This window comes from Scomber scombrus, chromosome 6 (assembly GCF_963691925.1).
Source record: "Scomber scombrus chromosome 6, fScoSco1.1, whole genome shotgun sequence".
In the NCBI taxonomy this organism is placed as follows: domain Eukaryota; kingdom Metazoa; phylum Chordata; class Actinopteri; order Scombriformes; family Scombridae; genus Scomber; species Scomber scombrus.
In genome coordinates, this window is record NC_084975.1 from 24050408 (window position 1) to 24072927 (window position 22520).

General features: G+C 40.8%; 2 protein-coding genes across 2 annotated transcripts; both read right to left on the minus strand.

Moving 5' to 3' along the window:
- Positions 1-942: 942 nt before the first annotated feature.
- Positions 943-2239, minus strand: LOC133982496 (P2Y purinoceptor 3-like). The gene is made up of 2 exons (XM_062421551.1): positions 2212-2239; positions 943-2004 (listed from the first exon to the last, which is right to left on the minus strand). The coding sequence occupies exons 1-2, from the start codon at positions 2230-2232 to the stop codon at positions 943-945; spliced, it is 1083 nt and encodes a 360-aa protein (XP_062277535.1). The 5' UTR covers positions 2233-2239.
- A 276-nt stretch (positions 2240-2515) lies between these two features.
- ano5a (anoctamin 5a) lies at positions 2516-21496 on the minus strand. The gene is made up of 20 exons (XM_062421187.1): positions 21322-21496; positions 18089-18156; positions 12702-12809; positions 11302-11370; positions 10697-10981; positions 10355-10474; positions 10092-10207; positions 9861-9995; positions 9640-9745; positions 9439-9499; positions 9084-9235; positions 8262-8336; positions 7636-7864; positions 7299-7477; positions 7091-7188; positions 6288-6418; positions 5878-6083; positions 5567-5766; positions 4799-4904; positions 2516-4578 (listed from the first exon to the last, which is right to left on the minus strand). Exons 1-20 carry the CDS (start codon positions 21389-21391, stop codon positions 4348-4350), a joined length of 2745 nt encoding a protein of 914 aa, XP_062277171.1. The 5' UTR covers positions 21392-21496; the 3' UTR covers positions 2516-4347.
- Between the last annotated feature and the right edge of the window lie 1024 nt (positions 21497-22520).

A 22520-nucleotide genomic window follows, 5' to 3' on the forward strand; every position in this document is an offset into this window, starting at 1 on the left:
GAGACACGTTCAGTCTGAAAGGGTTGGTTTCACAGTCACAAAACAGCAGTCAAATAAGTCCGCTTTTGCCTTGCGCAATGTTAATCCATGCAGTGCCATTTTAAGATCCAGTCAGCGATTAGAAAACAGCCAAACAGAGAATAAAAAAAGTTGGAGATTTCTTTTGTCTGTGTGTGTAAAAGATTCACTGAGAAATCGTGGTGGTGAAACGGAGACAAGGCTCAGCCAGTGGAGGTTAGCGGTGCTCCGGTCTGATCTGAGGTGAGGATCTCCGGTGAGGCAGCAGTCGGAGGAGATTTCAGCACCGCGGACAGCGCACAGCTCATCTACCTGTCAGCAGCTCCGCGCAGCGCCCCTCCCCCTCTCCGCTCCCACCACTCCTCTTCCCTAATTCATTTCCCACTTACAAATCTGGGAACGACAATTGCATAACTCTCTCTCACACACACTTTTATCTAACCGAATAGAAAGGGTTTTAGTATGAGCTCAGACCACTTATAAATCACTTACTGCAGCAGGCGCAAAACCACGACCCCCCCACCCCCACCCTCCTCCTCACGCTACATTTCTGCTGGTTTAGGTTTTCCTGCTACGTTTACAGACAGTGAAACTTCAGAGCCCAAACTGAAGAAAGCTTTGCTGTTCAATAAAATGGAACAATATGGGAATTGTAATATTTTTCATTGAAGAAAGAAACAACATTGCATGTGGAGCCAGGCTGTGTAGTACAGTAGATATGCAGTCAACCACGCAGAGGCAGTGTTGTGTAGATCTCAACTGATACGAGATTAAATGAGATAGACTGGGAGCCTTTGTTATACACAGTGTATTTATCACATTTCACCAATTCAAGTATACAGGCGATTAAACAAAGAACATATATATGCTTTAATACAGTTTCATTGTGTATGATATTAGACAAAGAACATTATTAATGTATCTTTAGGATCTAGGTGCAGACAGTGCACACACAGGACTGACAGTAGCCATCCGCTGCTTGTTTCTCACCTTCATCCGGGTCTGGATATTAGATATTGAGGCTACCTGCATGCCGGGGCACCTGGGAAATAAGACCGCAAAACTGCCACGAAACTCCCTCTTGAACTGGTGTCCTATGAAGCAGCTGAACAGAGGGTTGACGCAGGTGATGAGGCTGCAGAAGCACATCTCCAGGGCGAAGGCCATATCTGCAAGGCGCCAGGAGTAGGGGTCGTCAGGGTAGACTGTTCGCATCAGGATGGCCACGTTGCGGCTCATGTGGTAGGGCAGGTAAAACAGGGCGAAGAGGACCAGCGCTGCGCTCAGCACCCGCCTCAGCCGCCTCTTCTTGTTCTGCGGGTCGTGTCTGCATGGCCGGCGGCGCAGCTCTCCGACGCTGCGCAGGCCGCAGTAACAGATGGAAAGCAGCGGGAAGAGGAAGCCGATGGTGCTGCAGAAGAGGGAATAGGGGAGGGTCTCCTCGTTCTCACTCAGCAGCATGTACAAAGTGCACACGGTGCGGTTGCTCTCAGGGCAAGTCTGGATCAGAGTCATAGTGGCAACAGGTATGCTGAAGACCAGAGCGACCACCCAGACCACCACACACAGCACACAGGTCTGCCTCCGGCCCAGCAGCACCAGAGAGCGCAGAGGGTGCACGATGGCGAGGTACCTGTCCACACTGATGCAGCTGACGAAGAAGATACTGAGGTAAAAGTAGTTGTGGTAAAGCATCCTCACAGTCCTGCAGAGCGGCAGCCCCAGGCTCCAGTACAGCTGGTCCAGGTGGTAGTGGATGAGCAAAGGCAGGGCCAGCAGCCAGGAGGTGTCAACCAGGGTCAGGTTGAAGAGGAACACCGTGCTGCGGGTCCAGCGCCGCAGGCGGTGGAAGAAAATCCAGAGGGAGAGCAGGTTGAGGGGCAGTCCGAGGATCAGCACAGCCACGAAGACGGACGGCATCACGTAGAGCTGGACCACCGGTAGACCTTCACGGGTATCCAGGTTACAGAAAGCGTCCTCTGGAGGCTGGACAGAGGTTCAGCTTTCATTTAAAGATAGTTTGTATTCCTCCTGATGCTAAAACTTAATTTGTCGACTAATTGCTTGACTTAAGGAGACACACTAAACTTGTATGAAAACTTTGTGAACAATTAAACACACTAAAAACCATCCTCTGTGGCTCCATATATATATAGATATATATATAAGTGTTAAAAATCACATTAAACCTACCTGCACCTGAGTGTTGCCCATGTCTTTGTTTCAGTGGCTTAGCTGTAAGCCAAGTTAAACAACCATGCCAACATATTTTGGTGTAAAACACACCCACCAGTGTGAACAAACACTGAATAGTTATCAGTGTTCTTTCAGGCCATCTGTTATGTCAAAAGCAACTTTCATGTCCTCAGGAAAGGAGTGGAGCAAAGAGGCCAGCGTTAGACAGTCTGCAGTATTTCTGACAAAGAAGTAAAACACTTACTGAACTTGAACTGCAATTTATTCTTGACTTTTTTGCTTACACATTTGGATACAGAACATAATATTACAAAAGAAAAAAAGAATACAGAACAAAATGAATGAAAACATGAAATTGTAACTTTGAGCATACAGTAAACAGATTCACTTTATTTGTAATGTAACAGTATAAAATAAAATATTACTAAAGCATAAGAAAAAGAGGACAGACGTAATAAAACATTTGCATTCAAAAAGGAAATGTACAAAGAAGTAACACGAAACAAAGAACAAGAAGTATTAAGGCATCGACAGGCACTAGTTTAGATGAGCGCAGGGCAAGAAAAAGGCAAACGTGAACAGTCCAACAATGCCCTCGACTATGTGATCACATCTATGTGCATCTCAAGCAAACTGAAGATCACAACCAGTCAGATATCTTTACATAAAATTCAAATACTTCAATAACAGATACTTCTCACATGTTTCTACGTAGGCAGCTGAATAAATATGAAATGTCCTTCATATAATCTCCAAACATAAAGAATCATCTTTACTCCATGTTTTTGAAATGGCATTTAAACTTAACATTAAAATCAAAGCAGGGAACTCCTTCTTTCTAACCTACATGTAACTCTTGTTCCATTTAAATAAATATTATCAGACATTACTGCTTCAAAACACTGATAATGAATGTGTGGCATCATGACAACAATTAGAGTGACATGTTTCATTAAGTGCTTCGTGCAAAATATTTTTAAAAAAAGTGTATCTTTCCTTTTCTACGCAGACACAGCTGAGGAAACTAGAAGCAAAAGAACTGGGCGATGGCTGATGTGCTTTGTGTAATGGAACAAACATAGTTCAGTAGATGGGGGCAAGCTTTCATTAGCTCCGACGTGTTGGTAAACAGAGGCACATTAAAAAGGGATCTCTTCGCTCTCGGGGCTTTCGCTTTCATCTCCAGGAACAAGGACTCGCTGTCAACAGTCAACACGCACCAGCTGCCGAACGACTGGCCAACGTAGGACAAAATCTCCACTTACTCACAGCAGCACACATTTCTCTTCATAAAAAGCTACTTAACTTCACATGTCAGGTTTTTGGCCTGGAGAAACTGTTGGGCTATTATGAGATCAGAGCAAAATATGTCAAATCAGGGCAGGGAAGGGAAGATAATAGTCTGGTTAGTGTGTGTTACATCTGTGCTGTGCCCTAAATGCTGTAAATAAAACCATGCTCACATTTATTGCATTAACTGTAAAAAACGAAACAAAAACAAAAAAACGACACTGGAACCCTTCATACAGCTACATATGGGGGAAAAAACCCTCAAAATGAACAAGCTCTCAGTTTCCAAATTATATTAACTGTCATTTGACTGACATATAAAAACAATGACAAGTGTGTGATATATTAAGGCATCCAGTCTTTGGTTACTCATAGTGGCACTTAAAATAAATAGTTATGTATAAAAACCAGATGAGTTGCCTGGCTTAGACACAGTGTTATATATCATTTCCTCTTTTCTTCCTTACAGCAACTTTTGATTATCCTCAGCACAACAATTACAATAAAAAGTGAAAAGCCATAAGTATGAAACAGAGGTTTAAATTCAAGTGTTTCAGCATGCGTGGAGACTTAGTCTTTCACCTGTGTGCACTTGCACTGTCAGCAGATTAGTAGACAAGGCATAGCTGAGAGTTGAGGAAACCTTTAGCTCCTTAATAAAAGTTGTCTGTGTGTGTGTGTGTGTGTGTGTGTGTGTGTGTGTGTGTGTGTGTGTGTGTGTATTGCAGAAATAACAGGAACTACAGCAAAGTCAGAGTCACTATCATAATACACAAGCAGTTTACAATTTACATCACCATGTCCTCCCATTACGTGCAGTTGATTGACCAGCAGCTCGCTGGGCTAGAGACACTCTGACAGCACTTCGTGTTTGGATATAGACGGATAGATCATGGGCGTGCAGTTACACTCATTGCTGCCGACTTGGCTGAGTTGGATCTTCAGCTTCTCCACTTCATAGTTGTGGAGATATTCCTGGACCAGGTAACGCTCTCTCTTTACTCGAGCCCTCACGTCAGAGGGAACATCGGGAATCATCCAGGCAACAAAGAACTTGACCAGGAACACGACGTGCTGTAGGAGGAAGAGAAGTCAGCAGGTTGGTTTTGCTTGCAGCAGTAAGAGCTGCAGTAGTAACACACAGACTCAGGATTTGTATTGAATAATATGAAAAGAGTATGTGGGAGAAAGGAGTTCACTATTCATGACTACTGCCCAAGGTAAGAAATGAAAGGCTCAGTTCAAGTGGTCAGTAAGTGTTGGCGGTGCTGGTGGAAGCACTGAGGCTCGTTACCTCCATGATGATGATGAAAGCCAGCTTGGCAGCCAATATGTGCCAGAACTGCATAGTGTGGTGGTACTGCTTCTCATGGCCGGGAGGGTAGCGGTAATCACGATACCTACAAAGAAAAAATACGTCAGAGACTTGAATTTAAAGCAGATTTTTATTGAAGGTCAGATTCAAGAGTCAAGATGGTTAATTAGCATTCTTCAGTCAACTGTGCAAAGGTGAAGGAAATACTAGTTACTCTAACATGGTGCAGACAACAACATTTCTGTAAGTGAAATCAAAACAATACACATTCAGTATTAATCATAGCTCATTTAAATTAAAAGGGTGATGAAGCAGCTGCGCTAAATGCTCAGCAAAGCTGTACCTAAAAGGCTTTACGACAATCGAATTCTTAAGAGAAAAACCTAGTTAAATGAATGAGACTGGTGAGTATATATTTTTGTTATTGTCAACAAATCCCCCAAAAAACAGACAAACAAATGAAGTGCTTGTCTGACGTAATAAATGTGAGAGAGGCCCTTTGACCTCATAGCAGAAGTGACTTGGGCATGTGGCCGCATGTTAATGCCAGGTGTAAACAGGGTCTGTGTAGCTCACTGATGTGTTTTAATAGTTTTTGGACAACAGTGGAGATCCATGGCATAAAGAAATATGATTCAGTTACGAAGATAAAACTCAGCAGGATGAATTTTCTGTTAGTTTCGCACTTTTTGTGGGATTTATTGACAGTCACAAAAACAGAATGTCGCCTGATTTATGTACACACACCTGCAATTGGTGATGGAGCTGTTGAACCATAAAGGGTTCTCCCCATCCTCAGGCCTGTTGTCAAATGGGATCGCTGAGATATTGAAAACAGACAAGCTGTTGTTTATGTAGCCTTTCATACTTAGTTCACCGTCCGGCTGGTAGGCATACATGTACACGAGTCGTGGAATCATATCAGAGGTGAAGGCCACAATGAATGCCTGGAAAGCAGGGAAAAAAACTGTCAGAGACTGAAGATGCACATCTGGGAAGAAGATAAAAACACAAAACAGGTAAAAACCAATCCAATGCTGCAAAAGAACATTGCTCACATTCGTAACAACAGAGAGGACGGCCATCCCATTGAGGATTTCCTGCCAGGCCCCGATGCTGTGGGCCTTGGCTGCCACAGGACGTCTGAACTGAGTGGTGAGCTTCCAGGCATCCACTCTAACCTCGATGATGTTGTTGAAAAGTGCCAGCAGGGGTGCCAGAGGAAAGGAGGCAACAAACAGCGTGATGAAACCAAACTGGATCACTGGGACAATGAGAGGAGGGAGGTTAGAGAGGGACAGTAGGATGGAAACAGCACCATCTGCAGGATCTCAGAGGACACTGTATCTATCTATCTGGACTGAAATTGGACCAAGATGGTCTTAACAGCCTGGCTTTACAGTCTGTCTATAAATATCATTCTTTGAATCTCTACACCTGTATGTAATGGATTGTACTGGATGTTTACCCATTTCCAGGTACTCGTAGAAGAGGCCCAGCTGTCCAAAGCTCTGCAGGTCATGGTCTTGCTCCCAGCGGCTGTACAGACTCTCTGGATGTTTTCGTGACTTCCTGCTGCCCCACCAGTTCATCAGCCACCTGAAGGACACAGGGGGGCAATAGGCAAGGCAAGGCAGCTTTATTTATATAGCGCATTTCATACACAATGGCAACTCAATGTGCTTTACATAAAAAAAACATTTAACAGTAAGAATAGGAAATAAAAACATAAAAACATGCAATTTGAGAAATAAAAATGAAACCCAATAATAGTGAAAACATACAAATTCAAATGTTTTCAACCACACGGACAACTACCTAACACTATCTCTTCCATAAAACCTTATCATGTACTCTAATAGAGAGCTTTGAGTCGACACAGCGCAACCTCTGACATACATAATAAAGGCTTTTCCTGTGAACAATGACTGTCATGAGATGATTATGTTTCTAAACATAGAACTTGAACTGGATAGAAGGTTAATTTCTATTTTGATTTTGATTGAAAAACTGGTTACGCAGCCACTGATGACTTGATATCATAATCTTGTAGATTTTGTGTTTAGATAATACCTGCCAGCTAACTTGTCTTTAACAATAAAAATCTACAAAGAATTAAACAAGACTGCAGGCACAGTTAATATAGTTATGAGTTATGTGATTCAGCTGCAAAGCTCTTTAAAAGTGTATGAATTTAACCCCTCTGTCTCTTTAGTATGCTGTATGCAGATGAAATGTGTTTTGGATGACTGGTTCAGTTGGAGTACTCACGGGACCAGAGCCTCCTGGATGTTGCCCCACACCTGTTTACCAGTCATCACAATCACCAGCTGGGTGGTCAACTCAATCAAACAGCCACCGGGGTCACACTGAATGCACACACGTTGAGAGAGAGGGACACAAACATGAACTCAAATTCAAGCTCAAGCTGCATTACCAGCATTAATCTTATAAAATGTAACAATGTAATATCTGGTACCTCTTCATTCCTCAGTTTGCTCCACTTGCCAAACATATAAGCATAATCTCCAGGATAGCCGACAAACTTGCCCTTAAAAAAGGCCACATAGAAGCAGGACGAGTAATAGTTGACAAACTGGAAGAGGAACATCTTCACTGTCAGTTTGTTCTCGTACTCCAGGTGGGTCTTTGGAATTTCTGTCACACAGTGAAAGGTGAAAAACATATTTTAAATACATAAACCAAAAGATGAAGACAATCTTACACTTTAACAATGTCAGTGACTGATGTGTGGAAACATAAAGACACAGATATTAAATAATCTGGGATACACTCTCTCTCGCTCTGGTCCTCACCCATGTCAGTGATCCAAACAGCCACTCTTTCATACATGAGGTTGAGGATCATGATGATGACAAAGTTGATGCAGGAGGCGGTGACAGAGGTGGCCAGCTGTGGAGTGATGTAGGGACCAACCACCTGCAGATTGGAGGTGGGACTGTCCTTCATGATGCTGGCGAAAGCCGCATATACCGCCAGACGGTACGCTATCACTCCCATGATGCAGGCAATGATCAATGAGATCTTCAGGACAGAGACAACAGTGACAACATGAAAGACATCTACACGGTTCACAGATTATCACAAGACCAAAGTACAGTACAAACACCACACTAATTATGTAGCAAGTGCAAACAACAGAACACAGACAGATTTATGGACAAAGCAAAATGAATTATAGCCAACACAGATGGTAGAAGTACCTATCAAGCTAGAAGCATGCACACATGGCCACATGTCTCGTCCCGTTATGTTCATTAATGTGCATTACAAACAATGGTGTACAACAGTAATTCATTCTGGTCAGATGATATTAGTGGTTATGATATATGGAGAAGACAAAAGTCAGACAGCGGAGGAACAGATAGAAGACTAAGACTATTTAGCCTGATCAAAATAAAAACAAAGATACTATGCTCACCCAGAACAGGACGGTGGCTCCAGACAGACATGTGCGTGCACACTTGCTTGTTATGGGTAAGTAAGGCTCCATTTCCTACATCATAAGTAAGCAAAGCATGGGCACAAGAGTCAGTCACCCATTGTTATATCCTGAAAAGAAAACTCTAAAAGGCAAGTTTCCTTTTATTACCACTAGCCTCAGATGCGAAGCAGAGCTAGGTCACCCAATTATAGCTATTTATGTGTATAGTCTTTTCAGTCTGGGTCCAATTCTTTCAGCTAGCACTCTCCTGGTGAAGGTATGCTTTTGTAAAAACATCTTTCAAGATACTGATCTACCAGACACACAATAATGCAGTGGAGAAGGAAACTCGTGCCTATGAGTCTTTCCAGAAATGTCTGTTATCCACACAGACTTCACCACACCCAAAGCTCTACCACACCAAATTGGCATTCCTCGTTCAGTGCCACCCTTACCCAGAGTACCACGGTGGCCCAGCACAGAAACAATTTCCCCATTAGATCTGTAGGAGTCCTGTCAAGAACCAACTCCAGTTCCTACAGATGGGTGGGATGTGGTCAAGACAAATTATAGCACCCCGTTTCTATTTATTTTACACTACCTATTCCTCGTTTTCTGAAACCACAGTAGGTCCGGTCTATTTAACTGAGGTAGAATGTGTACCCAATAAATACAAGTGATACTATAATCTATAATTATTCAAAGTCCTACCATACATCAGTTCTGCTGGTTAAAGCTTTGTGGAAGCTGCATAAACTTAAAGCTGTATATCAGAACAGTATCATAGATGAAACTGATATTTCATGAGAGCTCAAACACCTGAGTGATGCGGTTCAGCTTGTGGTTGGTGCACTTGGTCTCATACTCTGGGCGAAGCTGCAGTTGTTGCTGCTCCTCCTCGAAGTCAAACAGATCCCACTCGTACTCCAGACGGGCCTGCCGCCTCTTCCAAAACTCCAGGAACAGCGTCACTGCAGAGCACATGAGCCGTCACACCAGAAGTAATATGACAAAATAATAACAATGTTTTCATTCATTCAGAAATTTTATTTGTAATTTGGTTCACCAGTTACATTAACAGTGAGACAGTGAGAGAGACTTTAAATGACGAATATGAGTTCAATAGCTGCCACTAGGTGGTGCACTGAGCTAAAAAGAAAAAACAAACACTCACCCCAAATCCCCATGAATATGGCAAAAAACACTGTTCCCACATTGTCAAATAGGTGCGATTGCTGAAAGAAGAACATGTCTATGAATTAGTGAGATAATGAAAAACTGACTGTTGAGCTTGAGTCGCAACCACCTTTTAAATAAATCACATATCGTGGGTAGAACATGAATCATAAACAAAAACAAAGCCAGGATGTCTCACCCATGAGGAGTTGCATGTTGAGTTGAGTTTCCAGTAGCTACATTTCTTGTCACACAGCGGACACATGACAATATTGCCTCCAATTTCCGCATTACATATTTCTTTACTGGAGGGAAATAAGGGTTTTTTAATAAACATAACAATAACATAGCAAATATTGAAACAATGACATCTGAAAGAACTACAAAAGTAACTACCCACATATTCTTTTTAAAACTCACCTCCACTGATTGTCATCGTAGGTAAGGACTCCGTAGACGAAACAAATTGTTCCTACGATTGCAGCAAACAGCAGCATCTCAGTGTAGAACCCCAGCCACGCAAAATAAATACCAATCTTCTCCCCATAATACTTCCTGTTGAGGAAAAAACACAATTCATGTTGTACGTTTGTTTACCAGACTGATGTAAAAAACACAACATATATGAGGATTTAGCTCTTACAGTGTTACCTTATAAGGTTGAGCGGCTGCTCTTTGAAGAAACAAAAGAATCTGGCCCAGTGTTTGTGAAGACTGAACCTTTCACTTTCGCAGTTAGGATCCCTCGATCTTTTCCAATATCTAGACTGCACACACGCAGAAGACACAGTTATTTATCTTTGTTGTGTAAACACTGCCTCAAACAGGATGTGACTGTTGGAAAGCAGTAAGTACATTCCTTTGCTTCTTCTAATGAAAAAAAAAGCCAACAGTTCTCCAAAAAAGAGGCTCACATCGTGCAGCGGGAAGGCAGCAGTGTAGGTGCCATTGTTGAGTAACCTCTTGATTCCCTTCTTGTCTTTATCTCCACATTCCTCACTTGTGTATGAACATCGGGCCAGGATATAGTAGACCTTCAAACAGAGAGAAAGCAATAAATAAGAAATAAATGGTCAATGTTTAAAAAATGATTTTAAAATATTCTCAAAAAATGGTTAAGGTGATAAAAATGATGTATTTTTGGGCTATACTGTATTTGTTTTACTTTTATGACTCCTTTTTGTCCATTGTATATTTACATATAAAAAACAATTTAAAAAAGGAAGAAAAGAAAGTCATGGTCAAAGCATCCTTACTATCCTGTTGCGAGTCGAAGGGGGGAAGAAGGTGTTTTTGTCGTCGATAAGGAAGAAGTCAGACTTGCTCTTGTTGAAGGGAGCCGTGAAGAAGTCAGGCTCAGGCTGCATGATGTGCCCCGGCAGACGAAAGGGAGTGGACAGCCAGTTCATGGGCATCTCCTTGTGGTTTGGGATGTCGTTGACCTTGAACGGGACTTTGATCTTTAGGACTTGTGCGTAGGTGGCCAACACTTCCCACGGAGCGTGGACCTTCACAAAATACGTTCTTCCATCTTCTGACTCCTGTTGATTATTACAGTGAGCAAAGTGTTGCAGCATCATGAGTGCAGGGCTACTGATGAATAAACTAATTCAGTAATGTACAAGTAAATAGTTTCTTGACTAAAAAGCATAAAGTACAATGTTTGCTTTTCTGTCTTACACACACATTTTGAACTGATTCATAGTTAAAGCACAAAAATGTTCAGTCTTTTTGTCTTTGTAAAAACAAGTAAAAAACAACATCAAGAATATGACAAATATACACACACATGGATTTGCAGCCAGCTACGCTCCCTTTTACATGATTACACATAATTAGATCAGTAATCAGGGGCTCTTACCGATTTATCTTCCGTCTCCAGCTCCAGGCCAACCTTCTCCAGATTGGCTTCATACACCTTCCTCCTCTCCTTTAGAAGAAAAACAACAAAGTTTTAATCCGTGTGATTTCAGTTTAAAGCCTTTACTGCCACAACAATGTACAACAATTATGGTAATATTTATTATGTCTCAGTAGTTTGTACCCACAAACTCTACTGGCATAATGTCTAGAAATGTGTAATAAAATGTGCTGATCTAATTCAAATCAGATTGAAACCTGCAAATGTGAGTATATCAAGCTAAAGTTCAAGTAAAAAAATCATTCAAAACCAATAATAACAGAAAAAATGTTATCAAATCAACGTGAGGTGAAACATCAAAACATCAAAAAGTGGAAATGCAACCACAGCCAGTGCAGCAGTAGCAGAAGTAGTACGAAACAACTAAACATTGGCTGTATTAACCAGCGTGGACAAGGCGGGGTCAGTTAGCTCAATAGATGTTATAATAATAGTCATAGTAGTACAAAAATAGGTAGTGAAAGTTACTGTGGACATGCAGTGATATGACATACAGTAAGTAAGCATATTGCACTTGGACTTAAGTTTCATGTTTTCACAAATAAGCATATAGCATGGCTCATATCACAGCAGTGGAAATTGACAAGCAAACCAAAAATTAAACCCCCCTTGTTAGAGCTGAAATTTACAGCCCCAGTTTACAACACATGTGAGTAATACACAGGAACTGGCCTCAAGTTTGCCCTTCCTCACACAGTGGGAAAAAATGAGTAAGTTCCTGGTGGGCCACAGATTAGACTGTTGATTCACCGATGAGGCTGTAGGTAGTGAGACAACTTACTAGTAGTGTGGTAACACCCAGATGTGAAAACTAACAGCCTTGTATCAAACAGCAGAAGTCTTTCAGCAGTCAACGGCTGATACAGACTTGCCACAAAAAGACATCTGACCAACAAGAGTATGCAAACACAGCTGATTTAACTAAGAAAACAGGGCTATGTGTTGTGGATCTCGCTGAAGAAGTGACCTTATCAGAAAATTCCTTGAGGAGATTACTGATATGAGCTGAGAACAACTTTATCAGTGTTGTGGTATTTAGGGTATGCCACTGACTCATACTGTGAACTCAGAGGATATCCTGTTAGAACCAGCTTTTACTATGTATAGCAAGAAGCAACCAGAGAGTGGAAATAACACTATCTGTTCTATTGTGTGATATTTCAGGATTTCAGGATATTTAGTTCTGTCCGAATTAATAATATTCAGAATCACTTTGCTGTGATGGAAATACAACTAAAACAACAGTGAACCAATCCAGAAGTTATTACAACTGTCTGCCTTCAGTCAGTGAGTTCAGAATATATAACGTATATGTACAGTACCAAGAAGTCACTTCTTACCTGTTTCCTCTCACCATCTTTGTCGTCAATGTAGGACAGGACAAAATCCACCCTGCGCTTTCCATCACGGAAGAACACAGAGTCTTTACTTTGTTGTTGCTTGTCAATCTATAACAAGATAAAACACAGGTCACAATGTTTAAAACATACATATGTATAATATCAGCTCAGCAAGTCTTGGGAGGCATTCAACACAGCAGACCAGACTATCAAATTGATGTGTCAGTGGTTAACAGGAAAAACCCAAAAAACAACACACCACACCTGACTGTTTGTCTACAACAACAAGCAATACTGATTATCATGGTTTCACTCACACAAACATCATGCCAAATGCAGCATATCTATTATGACTGAGAGGTTTCATGTTGCTCATGTCACCTCTATAAGTTTCATTTAACAGGATGAGAATAGGCTACAGAAATCTATGTTGTATCACAGAGTGACATCCAGGAAGATATCCAGGAACCTGTAAATGCATCATGGCATCTAAACCCTTTAAACAAATCTCAGGTTGAATAACAGCAAGGCAAGGAATATGTGGAGAGCATCAGCAGCCATACTCAGGTAAACCCATGCTGTCTTCGTCTACGCTTTTCTGTAAATCCTGGAATCCATCGAGGCTGAAACCACCTGTACTGGCAACTACAGACATGTCAGATATGAGTAGCAGCTAATGCTAGTCCTGCAGTGGCTGTCTCCTCTGCAGCTTCAGGGCTGAAGGGGAATAAACTGCACAGGAATGCTTCAAGGGAGGAAAGGAAGGCATGATTGCTTACAGTCAGTGCTGCTTCAGCTGTTCAGAAAGCTAAAAATAACCACATACCATGTAACACTGTCATCACTACACATCAGTACAGGCTACCTACATAAGACTGCAGACAATTCAGATATTAAACACAACACTAACAACAACTCTGCCACATCTATGGCTACTGTGCTCTAGTTTTGACTCAGTTTATGATGTCCTGTGGGTAGGGAGGAGAGGAAGAGCACTTTACCTCCATGGCCCACTCCCTTTATGGTTATGATGCATCAGCGGAAAGGCCGGCTGCCTCAAAGAGCAAAATTGACTTTCTCCAGGGAATAATGTCCAGCCCTGAAAGCCCTGCCTCTCTCTCACTCTCTCTCCACTGATCGGCCGGCCAGATGTGCGCCATCCAGTTCACTCACTAACCAGGACAAGCCCCCACTCGCTCAGAAACCCAGAAAAGAGAGAGGGAGAGAGGCAGAAGGAGAGTGGACGAGGAGACTCCTAGTGATGACATCAGCTCACTGGTAGCATAGCTGCCAGCTTGCTAGCTAATGTAATAGGAGCACAACATCAGAAAAAAAGGGGGGTGATAACATAAACTCTCCAAAGTGCAACTGGAATACTCTTAATGTAAACCATCTGGTTTTAGACACGTTTCACAAACCAGTTAAAAAGTCAGTGATGTAAGCGCTACAGCTGGTTCCTACTACACTAACTTTCTACTACTTTATGTCAACGTGTTTAACTGTTTTCTTATCCAAAATTATTCATACATTGTAATTATAGCTGTGCATTACCTCCCACACTAGATTAGACCCCGTTGATCAGGCAGGGTGGGAGCTTACTGTAACTGGGATGTCGCTACAGAAACTCTATAATTTGCGGTAATTACAGATCAGCTGTATGGAATCAGTGCATTTGCTGGGACCGGCCTCTGCTCAGTGAAGCTGGCAGCCTTCTATACATTTACCACTAACCCTAACTACTGGGTGTTTTGCATGTCTTTCATCTTAATAAAAGAGGGTAAATGTAGAACATGGTGGCTACTAGTTTCAGGGAGGGGCTTTTTAAAATATTACTTTCAAAGCATTTCTTTTTTTGGACGAAGAGTTCGGAACAACCTATATCAAACATATGTACATACAACAAACACACACACACACACACACACATACACATACTATATACAGTATATAAAGTGGTCTCAGACTTCTGGAACCAAATGTATATTATTATATATATTTATATAGGCTGTTGTGTACTTTGAATATATATCACTAAATTGTAACATAATGTAGTTTGTTTTCTTTCTACCTAAGTCTCTCCTGAGAACAACTCCTGTCAAGCTTCAATGTCTATGCCACAATATCTTCTGTAGTCTCTACTACTTTGATATTAGTGCTAAAAAATTAATGGCAATGTAGCAATTGTCCTATTTATCTGTTGTGCGCTATATTATTACAACAGTATGAAAATTAAGTGTTTTTTTCTTATTGCTTTTACAGTGAACATAGTTCTGTATTGTTGTCCAGATTTTATATATCTGCAATTTAGTTTTAATTCATAGTAATAAATCGTTGCAATCTTCAAACTTGTTCTGAACACACAGATGATTCTCTTCTTTACTGCAGTGCTAAAAAAAAAAAAAAAAGAAGCTGAATGCTCCAAATCCAAAATCCAAAATTAGCATAAAACTGTATGTGGTTCAGTTAAGGATTCACATAAACAATGCTGCTGAAAAATAGCAGGCAGTCGAAGCTTCTAGCAGGAGGAGAGCCACACAATCAGCTTTTGTTTCAGTTCTCGATTACAGAGAAAATGTATTGATGTGTATCTGCTGGGGCGTAATTTCCACTGGGGAAGGAAAAGACACCCCCCCGCCCCTTCCTCAAAATCACACTTTCAAAATCTTATTATTGTTTTAAGTGCAAAAATCATGTTTAACACGCTACTGTTTGGCCAGCACTCAGAGTATGAATTGAGATGCATTGTAAGACCCTGATTTACTCAAAGAAAAGAAAAAAAGACCATGGATGATAGCGGACACAGACAGCCTGCCTACACAGTTCATTTATGTGTCTGGTCTGTGGACACAGAGGTGTTCACTGAATGAACAAGCATCAGTTCATAAAAATGAAATGCCAACAGCAGCATTTAAATGTAATGTCTTTCATTAGAAAGGTGATAACAAGAAATAAAGGAAATAAGAGTTGGTTGATTAGAAGACTATTTCGTAATCTAGCCCGGCATAATTATATTTTCTGTCTAGACCTGTTGATCCTTGGCTAACGTTGACTTAGCCAACATTGACACACTCTTGTTAAGTAACTTTGTTACTTTACCAACACTGGCTGGAGCTGGCCCATCACATACTTCCAAAGGGGAGAAAAAGCGATTTTAAATACTAAATATTTAAGCATAATTTTTCTTTTAACCTAGCCTGAGTTGCAGATAGATTATATGTGCTGTATAAACGGTTTAGTGATTTTGGTTTGTTGATAATGAAAGGGAGGAGTGAACGTGGTAAGAAGTGGACACGGTTTAATGAAAAATAAAGTACACTAACAATAATAATAATTATAATAATAATAAAACCAACATGATTTCAACATGGCTCCAGCTTTCCCATCAGCATTGGTCTACCATTTTTTCATGTTAATTGTTTTCATATCAGAGATCAAATGATGTGGAAGACAGGGAGGGCATGATGACAAACTTCATTATTTCCCAGATTTTGTATTGCTTACTGTGGTCTCTAAATGTGTGTAGAAATGTCTTGGAGGAGGACCCCCAGGTCTCCCCATTTTATTGTGTCCCCCCACTTCTCAAACCAAAGTTGCCCCTCAGCCTCCTCTCTAAAGCTCCTCAATGTGATCTTCCACTCGGTTCAATCACAGCCTTTAGGTGGAAGGAGCCAGATCAAATCTTATTTCAAAAGCTGTTGTTATAGAGATGTTGCAAAATTATTCCACGTTTCAGAAAAGTCAGTTTCAAACTGCTTAGACCAGATTTCAAAAGAAGAAGAGCACAGTAAAGTCTCTGGTTAGCCACAGCAGTTCAGTCCTATCATAAGCACTGGGCAGGGTCGGATTGCATACACTAAAAGTACACACACACATACATGAATGCACATGTGTACAACCACACACACACACACACAGACACACACACACACACACACACACACACACACACACACACACACACACACACACACACACAAAAAGTACTTTCTACAGCAGAAGTGTGTGTGTGTGTGCACTTTCTAATTATGCTCTAACACCTGGCTTTTTCTTTTTCTTCAGTGAAGCAGACGGTTATCGCAGGTGAGAACAAAGCAAGTGGAAAGGGCCTTTTCCAATTTTAATGAACTCTCATGATGCATCAACACATAGCTCATGCTTGCGTGTTTCCATTACGAAATGCCTTACAGCAACATGTTCTCCTGAAGCTACCATCAGCCCACTAAGCCACTAAGAAATGGGTATTGATTTCAGCTCAAATTGTTCAAGCTGTACTCTCTGACTGTCTAATGTTGACAGACAAACTCAACACTGAACAGACATTTCTTTAACAACAAGAAAGAAAGAAAGGCTGGCAGGCAGGCAGACATATGCATAAAGTTGCATCACATCACAAGTCTGTTTTACCATGCCATACCCTCGAACGAAACATCAGGAAAAGTGCCCGCTTTCTCCAGAGCTGTGGAGAAAGGGAACCGAGTGGACAGTGAGGGTAAGCCTAAAATGTTGAATTTTAATAAAACTTTGTACAAACTAAAACTATGGCAGCAACCATACAGATTTGTAAAGAGTCAAACATCAATACAAACCATGATAAAACACTCGTCATTATATTTTATACATCCTTACAGATTACTGTATGTCTAAAAACACTTCATAACACCCAGAAAAGCACTACATGTTATAAGTCAGTCACAGTCAACATCTTGCTCAGTTAAAAGTTTGAGCATTAAGATACGAGATGGCACAAACACGCAGACACAGACACAGCAGCATTCATCTGTGTCCTCGACTGGTGCCTTACCCCAGTCAAAGTACTGATTCGCTCTAAGGTCTGCACTTCATACTGCGGACTGTCGCTGTGGTCAGAGGCAGTCAGGGAGGCCATGCTGCCGTTGAGAGACTCACAGGTCTCTACACACACATCAGGCGTTAAAAGAGACTTTAAACACAGCGTGAAAAGGGAGAAAAGAAACACGACTATTAGGGTCATGACCGGATAAGAAAAATTATATGATCCTAACTGTTAAGACCATAAACTAAGAAATAAGGAAGGAAGGAAAGGTGGATTTTGCTTGGAAACTACGAAGTTCCTGCTGCCATGTTTACAGAAGGTGAGCTGGAGGAAAAAAATAAAACACTTGAGCACAGATTGTTTACACATCTTTCCTGGAAAGTTAATATAAGTGGAACATGTTTCCACATACTTGAATAGTTGGTATACATTCAAATCAAACTACTCTGAGGCGCATGCAATCATAAATAATGAATAAAGGGTTATGAAATTCATATTCAGATTTTCTTTCAAAGTAAACTCTAAAGTTGCTTTGCAGAAATGTCTGTACGAGGCCGCTGTGTGAATGTGAACGTGAGGTGAGTTTGGTGTTTACCATTGATGGTCCCTGCTGGAACGACTCTGCGCTGTATGAGTCATTTTGGTGGTAGCCGTTTACGTCATCTGAAAGACATTAACATAAAGACGACACATTAAAAATAGTATCACCAGTGTTAATTATACCAATGTTTTATCTACCCAAAGTAAAACAAGAATGACAAGTGGCATAGACAATCTCAAACAGGCAGGTTGATGGCAGCGAGGTGAAGTTTCAGGCATATGAACAGCTGCCGACGCTAAAGAGAGGAGCACTGACAGACGGCCAATGTTGTGGTCTATATTTGTACAGCATTTTGTGGCAGTGCTCACACAGGCCAGGCAGCACGATTTCACAGATGCCGGGTTTCTAAGCTGTGCTACAGGAGTGACACAGGGAAATAATACTGAGAAGTCTGGTAACCCCCCCCCCCCCCCCACCTTGAGTATGAAAGTCAGAGCTGACTACGTGATGGCTTTAACCATGTTATAACTAAGTTCTCCTTTCACCTGCCCTTCACTGCACGTCACATGTAATTACAACCTTCCATTCTCAGAAAAGAATTTACATAAATAAAAGGCAGGGCAGATGGAAACGCAAGACAAAGTACAGCTGGCATCCAAGTCACTTAAAAAAATAAAGCAAAAGCTGGTTTCGGCTCTGTGTCTGTGTTTTTAAATAGAAATGTAACAGTCCTTAATTGATGGTCTCTCTGAGGCTATATTTAGTCTGGACTCAACACGAAAAATGTGCTTACACTGACCTGAAACAAGCTGTGAAACCTTGTAATATGTGAACTCCCTCCCTGTCTCTGTATTACATGCCACTGCACAAAAGTATAAGTTGGTGAGTTTCAAAACAAATATGAATTATATTTATCGTAAAAGCTTCACTCCGGAGATTGAATACAGCGCCATCTGTGATGTAGCTTTTTTCATTATTGTTATTATTTTGTCTGACTTTTTCACTTAACTTGAGTTTTACTTACTCACAGTAACTATGTGAAAACATTAAAGGATTTATTTGTACATGAAAAAAATGAAAATAAAGTTTGCTGTTGTCATTTATGCAGCATGCTTACTGCTGCAAGTACCTTTTTAGTTAAGGCAGCGTGTGGAAGTTTAAAGACATCAGCAGTGACCCCTGAAAAAAATCCTTACTACTCAGTATAGTAAACAGTAGATTTGGACTTAATGCCTTGAACAATCAACTTCTTGTGTAACCTTCCTTAAAACTCTGTAATAACATAAGACACACTTTCAACTTCTGTAATTTTTTTTCGAAATATATCTATCTTTCACAACATTTGAGAAATCCTCTAAAACAGCTGAGCATATTTCTGCACGGTTGGATGCAGTAATGGAGCACTCTGAGTCTTTTCCCACCTAACTAAGCAGCCTCTAACCCTCCATAGTAAAGGCTTTGTTCAACAGAGAGCAGCTGATCACTGTGGAAATACCACAAGCCTGCTACTTTTCTTTTTTTTATATCACAGCCACCCAACAGACTCAAGAGAGCAAACCTTGTGTGCTATTATGTACACAGAGTATGTCAAATACTAGTTATATCACAACTCAATTGTACTCATAATAAAAAGGAAAAATTAGCTATATAAATACAGTTGGTTTAATGAAACGTGAAATATTTGAGTCACTTAAACTACTACTTAAACTAAGTGTAACTGTAGGTCATTTTGTGACCATGTTGCAAGGGTGTAACCAGAAATTCAGTAGCTTCACTTCAAACTGCGACATTATATAAACACATATAGTTCAATGTGTTTTCCCGTAGCAGGAAGCTGTTGATTATCTATCATGTTTACAAGTTTCAGGTACTCAGATGAGGAAATGACAAAAATCATCTGCTTTTATATGCATATCTAGACAGTACAAGAGTTATTTAATCCATATGTACAGTAAGGGTGAGCATGGATGTATCAACAAGGAATTCGAGAGATAATCCACGCTGATCTACATCTGCATCAAACCACAACAGCGTGTACTCTGCAAATCTGTTTCTACAGTATGATCAGTGTAGTTTGAATCTGGATTTAAATACAGGGCACAGTTAGAGCTTCAGCTAGCCACATTCAGATTCAGATTGAATTTTTTTGTAAGTGCTGTCTGGAAATAATGTCTGTCTCGGGATATGTAACAGTAAGAGTGTAACTTTTACAAACTGGGAAACAAATTTTCTGGTATTGAATTAAATATGCAAACGTTACTCATACAGGAGGACTAGGATATTTAGTTATGATGAGTGGGGTGAGTTAAGAGCTTTTAACATGCTATGCACCTCCATATCAGATTTTGAGTATTACGATTTACGGTTGTGAAGCTGTGAGTGTGATGTATGGAAAACTGTTATGTCAACGTACCATAAACACAGAACACCAAGGTAACCGTAACTATAGTTCACAATCCTGCAGTCGATTACTCACACTTCAGTCTCTGGTGTAATGTGATAGTATAATTTTTTATCTATGCTGCAGCTGAAACATGACCACTTTTACATTGATTTGCACTGATATGGGTTGCTAGAGAGCATCCACTGTAATTAATCCTCCACTCAAGCAACACCATAAATGGCTAAAAACACAGTCTTCCCTCTAAGTGTTTGCTCAAAGTTCCCATTTAGTCAGACCCAGCGTTGGATTTTGGGGCATGTGCTGGTCGGTGGCCGCCTGTTAGTGACAGGGTGTTTCCAGTAAGCAGGCCAGCTGTCTGACACTGGCTGGGATAATAAGTCACTGTTGTTTCCATTAAAAGAAAGCCAGACTATAAACTGGTTCAAAGGGGAAAGGTGGAAGATTAAAACATTTTTAAATATAGTTAAGCAAACATTATCTAAATATTTTTAAATGTCTTAAGTGTATAAGTTATGTGAAGTTGGTGGACTATATGTTACTGGCACAGCTGTTCCGGGGGGAATACCAACATATAGGCCTACCAATGCCATATATAAATATGTGCCATTTGGAAATGATTTATGATTGCTATAATGTTTCTGTTTGTGTGTATGTACTTTATATTCCTGTAGATTAACAGTACTTAAAAAGGCTGCTTTTATTAGATTATATATGGTACTATTCCTTAAAAAGTTAAGCCAACTATTAAAGCTCTTCTCAAGGCTGTAGCTCACTGGGTCTTAGCTGATTTTCCAACCAGGCCTGTGTCTCAACATTAAATATAAATAAATCTGAGGAAAAGCTCCGGCTTTTGGTACATAGTAGCACTGGAACAGCTACTCACCATTATAAGACTCTGTCGGGCTCATCTCTATTAAACTATCATCTCCAGTTTTCCCCGTTATTCGCTGCATGTTGAATCGCTAGTGTTTTTCCAAGCCGTGGCTTTTGGTCCTCTCATCTAACAACGAGATATCTCCGAGCCCAGGACGCTTCCGACGCCCTCCTCTCTCACCAGGTCTGCTCCCTTCCAGCTGCTCCTCGGTGACGCACCAGGATAAGTCGCCACGCTGCCCTCCTGCGCGCACTGACCGCTGATTGCTGCATCACTCAGCCACATGGGGAGGTCCATGAGGGGAGTGGCTCTACAAACACACACCACAAGCCAATAGTCTGAGCCTGTGGGGGGAAAAGATACCCTCTAGTCGACATATAGTTTAGGCAACCTAGGAGAAATGAACTAACTTACCCCAGTGGACTTCATTAACGCTAAATTAAGACATTTGAGCATTACTTAACACAAGATATGTAAACAATATTTCCTCGTACCGTCCCTCTATTTCTAAGTGGCGTTACGTTTCTGTATAAGCCAGGGGCGATTTTAGACCCTTTTTAGGGGTGCTCAAGTACCCCTAAATTTGATCTCAGCACCCCTAAAAAGAAATAAATTATCATTTTGTTTCCCCTAAAAATTCAAATGGTTTTATTTTAACAGGTTTAATGTACTGTCATTATTATATAATCTTTCCCTCAGGGTTCATTAACTATCTTAGAGTCCTCTCTGTAGAAATCTGTGATTGTTTATTCTGAACCATTATTATCATACACTATAGTAGACCACTGTACTACGATTAATATTTCTTGTTGTAATTTACGTTATCTAGTGAAATTAGTCATTTAGCAGGGGGTTTGAACACGTGCAGGTTATTGTATGTTAAATTGTCATTAGGAGCTGAGCCCCCCTAAAGGTCTGATCCCTGGTTCAAGCTAGATAACACATCTAGTTAACCATCCTGTCGTTGCCATGGTCACCAGCAGGTTTAATGGTTTTAATTATAAGTGGCTGCCAGCCAATCAGAAACGAGTATTTAATTGGCTGTAGGTTCATGATAGTCTGTCAGAAAACTTTAATTTGGGGTGATATAATAATGTTAAATGATGGCTAATATGTTCGTGAAAGTGAAACCAGAGCAGTGGATTATCTTAAAAATAAAGACCTGTAAAATAGTAGCTACAAACTATGTAAAAAAAAACATTTGCACT